Source organism: Fukomys damarensis, unplaced genomic scaffold (genome assembly GCF_012274545.1).
Source record: "Fukomys damarensis isolate Sample0158 unplaced genomic scaffold, DMR_v1.0_HiC HiC_scaffold_3, whole genome shotgun sequence".
In the NCBI taxonomy this organism is placed as follows: domain Eukaryota; kingdom Metazoa; phylum Chordata; class Mammalia; order Rodentia; family Bathyergidae; genus Fukomys; species Fukomys damarensis.
The window spans coordinates 48373844-48386100 of NW_022900915.1; the positions used below are offsets into that span (position 1 = coordinate 48373844).

General features: G+C 45.5%; 3 protein-coding genes across 3 annotated transcripts; 1 reads left to right on the top strand and 2 right to left on the bottom strand.

Moving 5' to 3' along the window:
* Positions 1 to 682: 682 nt before the first annotated feature.
* Positions 683 to 1926, bottom strand: LOC104853833 (histone H2A type 3). Its single transcript, XM_010612021.3, has one exon. The coding sequence runs from the start codon at positions 1853 to 1855 to the stop codon at positions 1463 to 1465; it is 393 nt and encodes a 130-aa protein (XP_010610323.1). The 5' UTR covers positions 1856 to 1926; the 3' UTR covers positions 683 to 1462.
* Positions 1809 to 4447, top strand: LOC104853832 (histone H2B type 3-B). The gene has a single exon (XM_010612020.2). It carries the CDS (start codon positions 2164 to 2166, stop codon positions 2542 to 2544), a length of 381 nt encoding a protein of 126 aa, XP_010610322.1. The 5' UTR covers positions 1809 to 2163; the 3' UTR covers positions 2545 to 4447.
* A 1510-nt stretch (positions 4448 to 5957) lies between these two features.
* Positions 5958 to 6619, bottom strand: LOC104853831 (histone H2B type 3-A). The gene has a single exon (XM_033768082.1). The coding sequence runs from the start codon at positions 6409 to 6411 to the stop codon at positions 6031 to 6033; it is 381 nt and encodes a 126-aa protein (XP_033623973.1). The 5' UTR covers positions 6412 to 6619; the 3' UTR covers positions 5958 to 6030.
* Between the last annotated feature and the right edge of the window lie 5638 nt (positions 6620 to 12257).

The following is a 12257-nucleotide window of genomic DNA, read 5'->3' on the forward strand; positions in this document are numbered from 1 at the left end:
TTTTTTTTTTTTTTTTTTTTAACTGAAATAGTGCCCACATGTGTGGTGCATGATCTACACAAACCTGTGAGTATTTTGTTTTTAAAAATCATGGTTAGAGCTGTGGCGTATCAATTTTTACACAAATAACCTGGGGATTTAGCTCAGTGGTTTTGCCATCTGCCTCACAAGTACAGTGTTCCGAGTTTGATCCCTGGTACCAAAAAACAAAACAAAACATACATTTTTATACAAATAGTTACTCAGAACTGGACTTTTTTTTTTTTTGACTGCTTTCTAAAGACAAGGTTTGTAGTTAGCTCCAGATGGTATGTGGGGAAGCTCTGGTTTGAGTAGATCTAATTTTGCAGGATAAATACATATTATATGTAATATTATACAATGCATATAATATTGTCTTGCCGGGTTGTATTTGTTATAATGAAAGAAAACAGTATGGGAAAAAGGAAAAATGGATAACATTTACTGAGCTCTGATTTTATGGCAAACTATGTTCTAAAGATTATCATAGATAATTCATTTATTCCCCCATGAGGTTGGTTTTGCCTGCAGCTCCCCATCCTTTATAATGGACTGTAAAGATCATGAACAATTTTTACTCATTCTGGTTCTAACAGTTTAAATTTTGCTGTTCATTAAATTTTTATTTGTGAAAATAAATGCAAATTTTTATTAAATTTGGTGTACAAATTTTTAAATTTTTGATTCTAGCAATTTAGGGGGATCCTTAATGTCTGATCAACTCAAAACTGAATTTAAGTATCCTATTTCAATTATGTCTCCTTAAAACATTTACACCCAAGGGCTGGGGATTTGGCTCAGTGGTTCCAACCTCTGCCTCACAAGCACAAGGACCCGAGTTTGATCACCGGTACCCCCCCAAACAATTAAAAAAAAAAAAACATTTACATCCAATTTTAGGACAGAGCAATTATTAAAAAACAAACAAACAAAAACTTTCCCAAGACCTTTAGAAATCCCAACGCAACAAAATCAGATCCTGACTTTGGTGGATTTCGCTTTGTTAAAATTTAGCTATCCCAACTCTGGGCTCAAACACTATCACGTGGAAACCCCAGGGTTTCTCAGAACCTCACACCACAGATTAAGATTACTTTTGTCACTGGATGAATCGACTGGACCATCATCTCGAGAACAGTGGCATTCCTGACTTAACGTCTAAATGTGACCTTTCTGGAGTCCCAGGTAATTCGTCACTAGTGATACTGGGGAGGGTACATTACAGGGGTGGTGGTGACGTCTTTGAGGAATGGTAATATGAGCAAGCAGAGACCATAGGTCGGCCCCCGGGGAACCCAGGCCGCCGTATTCCTTCCTTTTCCGGGAAGGCGGTGAGGGGCTGGCCATAGGGGCTGCGTGGTCAGTGCGGCTCTTTTCTCGAGGCAGTGGGTGGCTCTGAAAAGAGCCTTTGGTGTCGGTCACGGGCCGCGGGGCGCGGGCCTCACTTGCCCTTGGCCTTGTGGTGGCTCTCAGTCTTCTTCGGCAGCAGCACGGCCTGGATGTTGGGCAGGACGCCGCCCTGCGCGATCGTCACGCGGCCCAGCAGTTTGTTGAGCTCCTCGTCGTTGCGGATGGCCAGCTGCAGGTGGCGCGGGATGATGCGCGTCTTCTTGTTGTCGCGCGCCGCGTTGCCCGCCAGCTCCAGGATTTCGGCCGTCAAGTACTCGAGCACGGCCGCCAGGTACACCGGGGCGCCGGCGCCCACACGCTCCGAGTAGTTGCCCTTGCGGAGCAGGCGGTGCACGCGGCCCACCGGAAACTGTAGGCCCGCGCGCGAGGAGCGCGATTTAGCCTTGGCTCGCGCCTTGCCTCCCTGTTTGCCACGACCAGACATCTCGGATTCTCCAGAAAAGATAGCAAGGAAAGAAACAGCAGAACTGAAGAGAACAGGGCGGCGGGCCCCAGCGAGCCCCTATATAAGATCCGGAGTCAGGCTAGTTGGCGCTGTGCGATTGGATGGCACCCGTAGCCAATAAGAAAAGCAACCCCACATCTCCTAATATGCATATGCCTTGCCCTGCTATTACGTAACTCGACGTTCTAGCCAATCGGAAGAGAACCATTTTGATCCTTATTTGAATACAAGCCACACAAATAGCTTGGGGCTGTGCACCCCTGGTGTGTCCAGAGACATCTGCCATCATGCCTGACCCTTCCAAATCTGCTCCGGCTCCCAAAAAAGGCTCCAAGAAGGCCGGCATAAAGGCGCAGAAGAAGGACGGCAAGAAGCGCAAGCGCGGCCGCAAGGAGAGCTACTCCATCTACGTGTACAAGGTGCTGAAGCAAGTGCACCCGGACACGGGCATCTCGTCCAAGGCCATGGGCATCATGAACTCCTTCGTCAACGACATCTTCGAGCGCATCGCCAGCGAGGCGTCGCGCCTGGCGCACTACAACAAGCGCTCTACCATCACGTCTCGCGAGGTGCAGACGGCCGTGCGCCTGCTGCTGCCCGGGGAGCTGGCCAAGCACGCTGTGTCCGAGGGCACCAAGGCCGTCACCAAGTACACCAGCTCCAAGTGAGCGCGCCGCGGGCACCCGAACCCAAAGGCTCTTTTCAGAGCCACCCACACGATCGAGAAAGGGTTTCGAACACGGTGAAAGGTTATTGACAGGCGCCTTAGCAGCTCCTTGCTTCTGGGCGCCCAATCTGAGTCTCCTGTGAGCATAATGCGGGAATGTATTTATTTCTTAAATGGGGTTAGGAATGGAAGCATAAAGGCGTGCTAGCAGATGTGCGCGCAAGCTTCTCCGAGGGGAATGTTATGCCTCGCCCTCACGCCTGGCGAGGTCTGGACGCTGCTGGCCCCACGCTTGGTGAAGTCCCTGGTTTTTGCGCTATCTTATGGCGGGGTCTGGCTCTGCGTCATTTTAGGACCTCTCAGTCCTCGCACGGTTGAGACAGACATCTTTATCCTCCTGCAGCGAACATTCCAGGAAGATGTTTGTCTGGCAAATCCTTCAGTAGCATTAAACTTGAAACCCGAACCACAACCCTTCCCTGGGCGCGAGCTGGATGGTTTAAATGTTCACAGCTGACCACAGCTTTGACCTCAGCGGGTGGGGGAGGTTAATTTAAGAGGAAAAGAATTCTTTCGTTTTGAGCAAATATAGCTGCTTCTCTGGGCATATTTTCTGGTAGTGTTCCTAAAACAGAATAACCTTTCCCTTCACATTCGTGGTATTTGCTTGGAGAGTGATATTTTGGTTCTAGGGAAGCGTTTCGACACAAGTCTGCACTCCAGAGCCGACATTGCTTGACTATTTTTGAATTTGGCTTTTCATATTTATGAAAAAGGGGTTTGTAAGAATTTGAATTGTGGGAATTAAAAGTATTGAATATTGGTTATTGTCTTGGCAAATAAATGTCAGTATATATTTTCAAGTTGTTTCTCCTAAGGGAGCCTGTCTTGTGTCTGGAGTGCTGCAGAGGGGTGGATCGGGGATAAGAGACTAAGGGAAGCAGTCCCTGCAATGGCTGTGTCTCTGCTCTCTTCCTGCATAGGGCCACTAAAATAATTTCTGAAAATTAAAATTTTAAATTTGAAAGTATTTTTATTGGATGTTCAAATAGTTGCAAGGGTGTTTATCCTGATATAGTACCTTCTTAACAGATATTTCAAGGAATTGCTTTCCCTAAACTCATTTTTCCATTTTCCTTCTGCCTCAGAATTTCATCCTAAAGCAATTCTATGTATGTTTTTGTCTATTACCCTTCTTGCAAAAAACAGTATATCAGTTGAAATTTAAACATTTCAGGTGACCAGAAGTCTCTCAGTGTTAAAAAAAAAATTCATCTGGATGGTACAAAAGTGTTTCAGTCAGTGTAACTAAATTTTTATTTCAATGAATTGAGTGCTAGTTCCTTCTTCCCTCCTTTAGACTTTCTGCCTTGAGTACTGCATGCATCCATGGGCATAGACAATCTTTGTATGGTTAGTGTGCTAGCAGCGTACAACACTGCTTCCATTCTGTTTTCTTTTGATATCTTAGAAAATTATGGAAATAAACACATAGGAATTGAAATTTTGCCATAGCTATTTTATTCAATACTTTGCCTTCCTAATTTAAAACTTAAGCAGCAGCAATCTATCATTGAAATTAAATTGGACCTGTCAACAATGACTGAGATATTCAAGCCACCATCCTTGACGTCGTATACATTGGAAATGAAATTTGTTTCTGTTTCTGTTTTGTTTTGTTTTGTTGGCAGTGCAGTGAGGTTTTAAAGCAGCATCTGTAATCACTTGATATATGCCTGTCGAGCCATGTGATTCTCTACCTTAAGGAGACCAACACATAGGTTAAATAAAATGAAGCTTGTCTCTAGCTGAGGAGTGTGATTGTGTTAGCTGTAGACAGAATCAGGAGCAAAATGAATGCATCATAATTTACAAATATAATTCTATAAGAATATGTTTTGTTGTACATAATGCAAAATATGGATTAATTTCTCAGTTTTCTTGACTCTTCACAATAGCTTGGAGTAAGTATAGAAAGTGTTTACTTGCTGCATGGCAGCCCCAGGCCTAGAATGGGTAGGACTTATACTTCCCTCCTTGGACAAAAATCTGTTAGGGGAAAGAACACAAAACAGGTTCCTGGCTATTAAGATTGCTATAATGAAGAAAACTGAGAGAAATTGTATACAAACTCATGTCTATAATTCCACTGTTACAACAGAGAAGAATATTCTGGATAAATTGAAAATTAAATGAAGGCAGTGCATGTCAAAATATGTAAAAATCTGTAGAGATTAGGAGAATCAGGACTTACACAATGGGAGTATTCTGAGTTTGAATAAACCAAGCTCACAAAGTGGGTTCTAGAAAATGTGGGAGGGATTTTGCAGGCATACCATCTGAAAAGCATTGAAGAAACTGCCCTCCCTGCTAGACCTTTCAAGTAAAATTTGCTAATTAATAGGAAGTAAATTTAAAAAATTGGAGGAAGGGGAAAAAACTATTCCTTTGAGAAGAAGCTACAAGCTCAAGGAAGTCAACTTACCACGTAAGACAATAAGAGGTTAAATGCTGTGGCTGACACTGCGGCTGATGTGAGAAATAAGATGGCCATTGTCTACTGAGCAAATCCAAATCCAAATCAGCTATGAGCTCTTGGAGGGAAGGGGTCACTCACTCTGAGGTGTTCTTGGTTGAGGTTTTCGCCTGGATCCCAGGCAGGCCTGCATGCTTTGGAAATTAATGTGTCACCAAGTGAACATTGTACTTACTTTGTACATAGCTGCTGAGGGAATTAAAAAAAAAAGATGTGGAGAGGAAAAAACCGTGCAGATTTACTTTATGTAAAAGATTACTTCATGTTTACCAGGTTATATAGATGATACGTGATACACATGTGCATATACATAACGTATGTTATACGTGTTTGGGGATGAAAAGGATCTTTCAACGTTCACTATGGGAAAAATACATACATGGATGAAGGAATAGCAGAATCTCTCAACTGAGATTTTAGTTGAGGGTAGAGGCCAGGGTCTGTGCGCCCGCTGGAGTAGTGTTTCCAAGGGAACACTAGGCAAAGAGCTGCTCAAGGGAAACGCTTCTCAGGGTGCTGAACGCTGGCGAGAGAGGGTTTACAGCCCAGGAAGCAAGGCTCAGATGTTTTCGCAGAGCAGCGCGACAACCCCAGCCTCACCTAGCGCGTCCTCCAGCTTCATTCCTAGGACAGGGATTGGGGGAATGGCACAGGTCGCTTGTGGGTGAGCAAAAAGAACGCCATACCGACCAGGTTTTCGAGAGGTGCCCCCTATCTAGCTGCTGGCTGTGGGCTAGACTGAGCCAGCATTATTTATTTATCTTTAAGGAAAACATACCGTGAGGAACAGGGGGCTAATCCTGTCTCAGGACTCGCACCCGCATTGCGCAGTGTGCCTTCCTCCAGCGCTCCAACTGAGTCACCGGTCACAATCTGACCACGCGCACGCTCCTTTTTGAGCTTGGAGGTGGCTCTGAAAAGAGCCTTTGGGTTCGGGTGCCCGCGGCGCGCTCACTTGGAGCTGGTGTACTTGGTGACGGCCTTGGTGCCCTCGGACACAGCGTGCTTGGCCAGCTCCCCGGGCAGCAGCAGGCGCACGGCCGTCTGCACCTCGCGAGACGTGATGGTAGAGCGCTTGTTGTAGTGCGCCAGGCGCGACGCCTCGCTGGCGATGCGCTCGAAGATGTCGTTGACGAAGGAGTTCATGATGCCCATGGCCTTGGACGAGATGCCCGTGTCCGGGTGCACTTGCTTCAGCACCTTGTACACGTAGATGGAGTAGCTCTCCTTGCGGCCGCGCTTGCGCTTCTTGCCGTCCTTCTTCTGCGCCTTTGTGATGGCCTTCTTGGAGCCCTTTTTTGGGGCCGGAGCGGAGCGGGAAGGTTCCGGCATGGCGAGGCAGTAACCGAACCTGGACAGACTGGAATAGGGCGCAGGCAGCCGTATTTGTCATCTTTATATTCAAATGAGGGTTCCAAATATCTGGCACCTGGTTGGACGGCCTGCCGCCTGGCGGTGACCCAGAAACACGTATGTAAATAGAAGATGCGGCTCTTTTTTCTTATTGGGCCGTAGTCCAACCAATCCAAAAGCGCGTCTGATGCACACCAGGACCCAGGCTGCGCATCTTTGTTCAAACCTTTTGTTTTAAACCGGAAGATCTTTGGGTCTGCCGCGTCTTTGGCGGTGGTTAAAAGTAAAATGATACCCTGTTACAACTCGAGCCTTTGTTTTCTTTGGCCAGGTGAGAGAAAGGAGGAATTTCTTTCTGAAGCCCACAGCCAGAGAGGGGAAGATTGATGGTTATTTAACAAGAGGCAGTGAATGGCAGCTTCCATTTGTATTAACCATTTATTCTCCTTTTGACATCAGAGATGGGTTCCTCCCATAATTCAAGAGTAAATCCAAAGGGTTCCTTAGGAAACAGTGAAGTACTTCCATCGGAAGCGCAGATTTTAACTGTAAATAACTAAAACGGTAGCCCTTCATTTTGTTGCTATTAATTCCCATGAAATCTCTTTGAAGTGGTAGCCATATTCTAAGTAACAGCTTGACAGGCAGGATTTCTCCTGTATCTCTGCAGGCAGCAACCACTGTTGTGTTAATTGCTGTTTTCAAAATGATGTTAATTACTGCCATTATGTTAATTGCTGAGTCAACTGCCGGAACACCGCTATGAAAGTTGTCCCCAGGATGCCTCCGTAGTGTAGTAACTTCCAAGCTAAAATGACAATGTCGGGCCAGGAATTTGTCTCATTGGTTCTGCCGCCTGTTTCCGCAAGCACAAGGCCCTGAGTTCGATCCCCAGTACAAAAAAAAAAAAGTGTCACACGTTCACCTTTGTCACCTATTTCAGCATCATAAAGAGCTGCTTAGAAAAGCAGAAGCTCGGGCCAGGATCCAAACGAGTTGAATCAGGAACAGTTTAGGAAGATACAGGCACACTTTCTAGTTTGAGAAATCTGACTGGAGGCCATTTACCTGCCCTCCTTGGCTGAGTAATTACCTTCTTTGGCCTCCATTTCTTCTTCTGTAAGAAGGCATCCTGCCTGCCTGGTAAGTAGGGTTGCTAAGTGTATGTCCGGTGCTTCACACTCACTAGCTCCTTCCCTTCCCAGAGCTGGCCCAGGCTCAGCAGCTGAGCCACCTCACTAGGCTCGACCAGCCCCATCACAGGAGTATGTAGCAGGAGGTTTTCTCCTGCCAGAATCCTCAGGATGATGTTTTTCCTGCTTGCACTTCTGGGGAGACATAAGTGACACCCGGCAGTTGCCCAGTTAATGCTTGGCTAAGAAAGAGCATGAGCTGGACAACACTACTGAGTTTGGCTGAGTTCTGAGCTCCTTTGTGCAGCAGCTTAAGACTGTGTTTCCTGAGCTGCTTTGGGCATAACACCACCACCACCCCTGCCGCCCCTGCCACTTAGCACCTCCTTCTCTTTCTCTGCTGTTACTTTACTCGTGTCTTTTGGACTGTCCAGCTGCTTTTCCAACCCCACCTCCATCCCCCAAATCTATTTTCTTTCATGCTCCTGCCTTCTATTTCCCCCTTTTCTCTTTCTTTTTCTTTCTCCATTTTGCCGCATTGAATATTGAGTCCAGGGCTTTTGCACTAATCTACATCCCCAGGCCTTTTTAACTTATTGTTTGGAGGTCCCATTAAGTTGCTCAGGCTGGGCTGGAACTTGTGATCCTCTTGCCTCAGCCTGGGATTACAGGTGTGCAACACTGTGTTTGGACCAAAGTCACTTTTCGTGCACATGATGGATGGTTGAATATTTCTAGAATGAATGAAAGAGTAAATGATCTACTAGTCTAAATCCATTCTGATAAAGGAAATGAAATTACTGAGTTTAATTCTTGATGTATTACTGGATGCTTTCATTCTCTTTTCCACAGCATTCTCATTCCTCCATATTTTCTAGAACAAATTTTTTTTTTTTTTTTTTTTTTTTTTTTTGGTACCAGGGATTGAACTCGGGTCCCTGTGCTTGCACGGCAAGCGGGTGGAAACACTGAGCTAAATCCCTGGCCCTAGAACAAATGTTTATTGTGCATATTATTGTAATAAGGAGAGAATAAGCATACAGAACTGTATTGCTCCTCCATGTCCCTGGTTTCTAGGTATAGGTTAGAGATATGCAGGGTTGCCCTGGGATGATACATAAAACTCCATTACATCATTTCCATGTATTTTGGGAAATGGTTGTATTCATCTCTTCATTATGACCAACCGGATGCACAGTGCATGTTGACTCTGAACAGCCCTGCCAACCAACCCCGTGACATTTTCACAGCTCACCAACAGATCTGTCCACTCTTCTCAGGTCTACCAAGTTTTTCTTCAGTGTAATGTAAGACCTAAAATCTCACTTCCACTCCACGGAGCGTGAACAGCCAAAAGGCCTCCACAATGCTGGGTCCAACACCCAGCGAGGCTCTGGGAGCTCGACGGAGAACGAGAAACCCAGGAAGGAACACACCAGGCTAGATGGTAAAGAGACCTTTATTAGTCTGGCCAGACGGCACTCTCAGAACCAAGTGGCTGGCTCAGAGAGGCGCCTAGCTCAGGGGCTGAGGTCCTCTTATAGGGAGTAAAAGAGGGGGTTAACATTTTTGGGCTCACAGACAGGGGACAAAGGTCTGCTGACTTGAGCTGGTGGTCAGCAGTCACATGCTCAACAGTCACATATTGATGAGTGACAGGTACCACCCATAGGATGTCTCAAAGGTCACCAAGACACTCCGGATGAGCAAACAGTTTGTCAATTAACTTGGGGCTCTATGTCTGGAGTCTCTAATTTACAGGTAGATTCAGATCCGGACTTCAAATAATACAAGAGTGATACACATTCTTAGGCCAGGGATGGAACAAAGGTCGGGGCTGTGGCTACAATGGGAGGGGTTCAGGACACTGTCTCCTAGGCCCTTTGCCATTTAGCAAGGGCTTGTAATTTAGGTCCCACAGTAACTCATGCACAGATCAGAATCAGCAGATCCAGACTCACTCAAGCCTTCTCAGAATACTCTTCCAAGTCCACCCTCTTGCCGGATTCTAGTATCCTTTAAACTGGGTTATTTTCCTAAAAAGAATGGCTTTTCTGTAAACTTTAAACACAGTAGTGGCTTTTTTGTAGCCACCACTTTGATAAACCCAATCCAGGAACTCACCCTTCAGACCACAGAGTTATGAGGATGTCTGTTTCCTCCTAAAATATCTGCTTGATTTAACAAGCACTTCTGGGATACTCACTCAGAGCAGGGAAGCCACTTCCTAAATATTCAATTCAACTTAGTTTTCATAACAGCCCTTTCAGGGTATATGTAATACAACCAATCTTTGGCTTGACCAAACTTTGTTCAGGCTTCAGAACCCTCCTCTCATAGGCCCATCTGTGCATGGTCTTCTAAAATCTAGTTTTAGTAAGGAGCTCTGGTAAGGCAGCCAAACAAGAATCCTGCCACCCTCAATAAATCCATCCTCCACTACCCTTAGGGGTTGTATGGTTGTATGGTTGTTACTGGAGTTTTGGGGATTTAGGGGTCCTCACAGAGCAAGCTCAGCCCCCACAAATAAAGGCAAGGGTTGGGTTTACATAGCTTGAAGCATATGTCATTCTGATCCAGGATGGTTCTGTGACATTCTGGGCAACTCATCACTGTGCTTGAGTAACAATTTGGTTTCTGTCAGGAGCTCAGGGCATGCTGCTTGGGGGGTGCTCAGTTCCTGTCGTGGAGTAATTGCTTCTGATTATGGATTGGGGGTGACCTCATCATGGAGTGGTCTGCAACAGTCTGCTTTTCTTGAAGTCCCAGGTGGCTGCAGGTTTAGAACAATGAAAACTTGTAGGAATCACTGTAAGGGGTCTGGACTGGACACTGTAAAAGCTGGCAATTGGATGTCTCTGAGAGTCCTGGAAATTACTTTAGTTACTCTTGCTTGGTATCCTGAGTCTGGAAAGGCAGTGAGACAAACCAGGCACATTCATGGCCAACAAACCTTGCAATACTTGGTAAGTGATTAGCAGGCCTACATGCAGAGCTGAGCAGGAAGCTGACACAACTTAAGAACACAAGGGAGACATAAGGTGAAAGCGGAGGTTCCAGGCTTCATCCTGCCTCTAGTTACCCAGTAGATGGTTGCAGGCCCAGCCTCTGTATCCCTGTTACATGGTCACACTGGCTGCTTTCGGCAAGAATCCTGTTCAGTGGGTCCACCTAGAGTTCCATCACACTTATGTACCCTCTTGTACACTTTCCAGCCACACACCCCCCTGCTTCTGGGCTATGAGTCTGCAATCATCCACACTGTGCTGAATGGAGCCCAATCTCTCTCCTTCACTGGAGATACTTGTGCAGTGGTGTCTGTATCTCTGATGATGTACCCCAAAAAAGCCATAGTAATTTAGTTTATTTTTATGTTGCTACAACAAAATATTCTAGGCTACATACTTTATAAAGTGTAAAAAAAAAAAGTGAAAGTTGTCAGAATCAAAGGGAGTCAATTGTGCGGACCCTAACAGAAATAAGTAAACAAAACCAAGAGGTTTGAAGGAATAGTTCTTATGGATTGTGCCTGAAAATAAGTCACAAAAGACTCTGTCAGAGCCACAAGCCTGCAGAGCCCACTGCTACCTTACACAAATGTGCTTCTAAGGGGCTAGGGGTGGCTGGATGCAGTGGTTAAGGCAGGAGGGTCATGAGTTCCAGGTCAGCCTGGGCAACATAATGAACCACTCTCTCAAAAATAAAAACAAAACCAAAATGAACAATAGATTCTAAGGGACTGGAGGTGTAGCTCATGGTAAAGCATGTAAAGAGGCCTAGGGTTCAATCCCCCACCCATATTCACATACATGTACCTGTGCATGTGTGCACACATGCACGTGCACACGAGTGCACGCACACAAGCGCACACACACACACAGTTCTTCCCCAGGGACATCTGCCAATAACTGCCTGTTCCATGTCAGACTGACAGCACTTTGGCTATTAACCACTGTAACCAAGAATTAATGTTTTAAAAATCTGATGTAATCCTCTGAGTTTGTCTTTTTAAAAACTTCCCCTTGTCTCAACTCTTTGAACATGACAGAGTTCACCAAGGCACCATGTTCCTATTGTGATGGCAAAGAAATGCCAGTACTCTTTGGAAATCCCTCTCTGGTTGTTAGAGTGGCAAGACCAACATGCCTTGACAGATGGAACACTATAGGACAGTCCTGGCAAACTTGTGGCACATGTGTTATTGTGTTTTTCTTTTAAGACAAAAGATATCAATGTATGGCTTGTTTTTTCTAAACTAAAACTTCAGGATTCAGGTTTAATTTCAGTGTTGGCACTTTGCAATAAAGAAGTGGGTTTTGGGTTGCAGTTTGACACTTAGTCTCTAAAAGGTTCACCATCACTGCTGTAGGGTAACCTGGAGATTTTCCTCCTGAGGAAGAAGAAAGGAGAGGAAGGAAGAGAGGAAGGGAGGAAGAGGGAAAAGGGGAAGAAACAGAAAAAGAAAGGAGGCCAAGAAACAGCAAGAGCATAGAGCTAAGGCTGGGAGTAATTTAAAAAGAGGTTGATATCACATTAACACACGTGCACACACGCACACACATACACACACATTCTCCTTTTTCTTTACTAGTTGCAGGAATCCAGTCAACATACTCTGCTGAATGGATGAATTTATGCATGAAGTGAACACATTTAACAAGCTGGAGTTGTGTGTGTGTGTGTGTGTGTGTG

Excerpts from the sequence above, each read along its gene's own strand:
- LOC104853833 (XM_010612021.3), bottom strand. The coding sequence starts at position 1,855 with ATGTCTGGTCGTGGCAAACAGGGAGGCAAGGCGCGAGCCAAGGCTAAA.
- LOC104853832 (XM_010612020.2), top strand. The coding sequence starts at position 2,164 with ATGCCTGACCCTTCCAAATCTGCTCCGGCTCCCAAAAAAGGCTCCAAG.
- LOC104853831 (XM_033768082.1), bottom strand. The coding sequence starts at position 6,411 with ATGCCGGAACCTTCCCGCTCCGCTCCGGCCCCAAAAAAGGGCTCCAAG.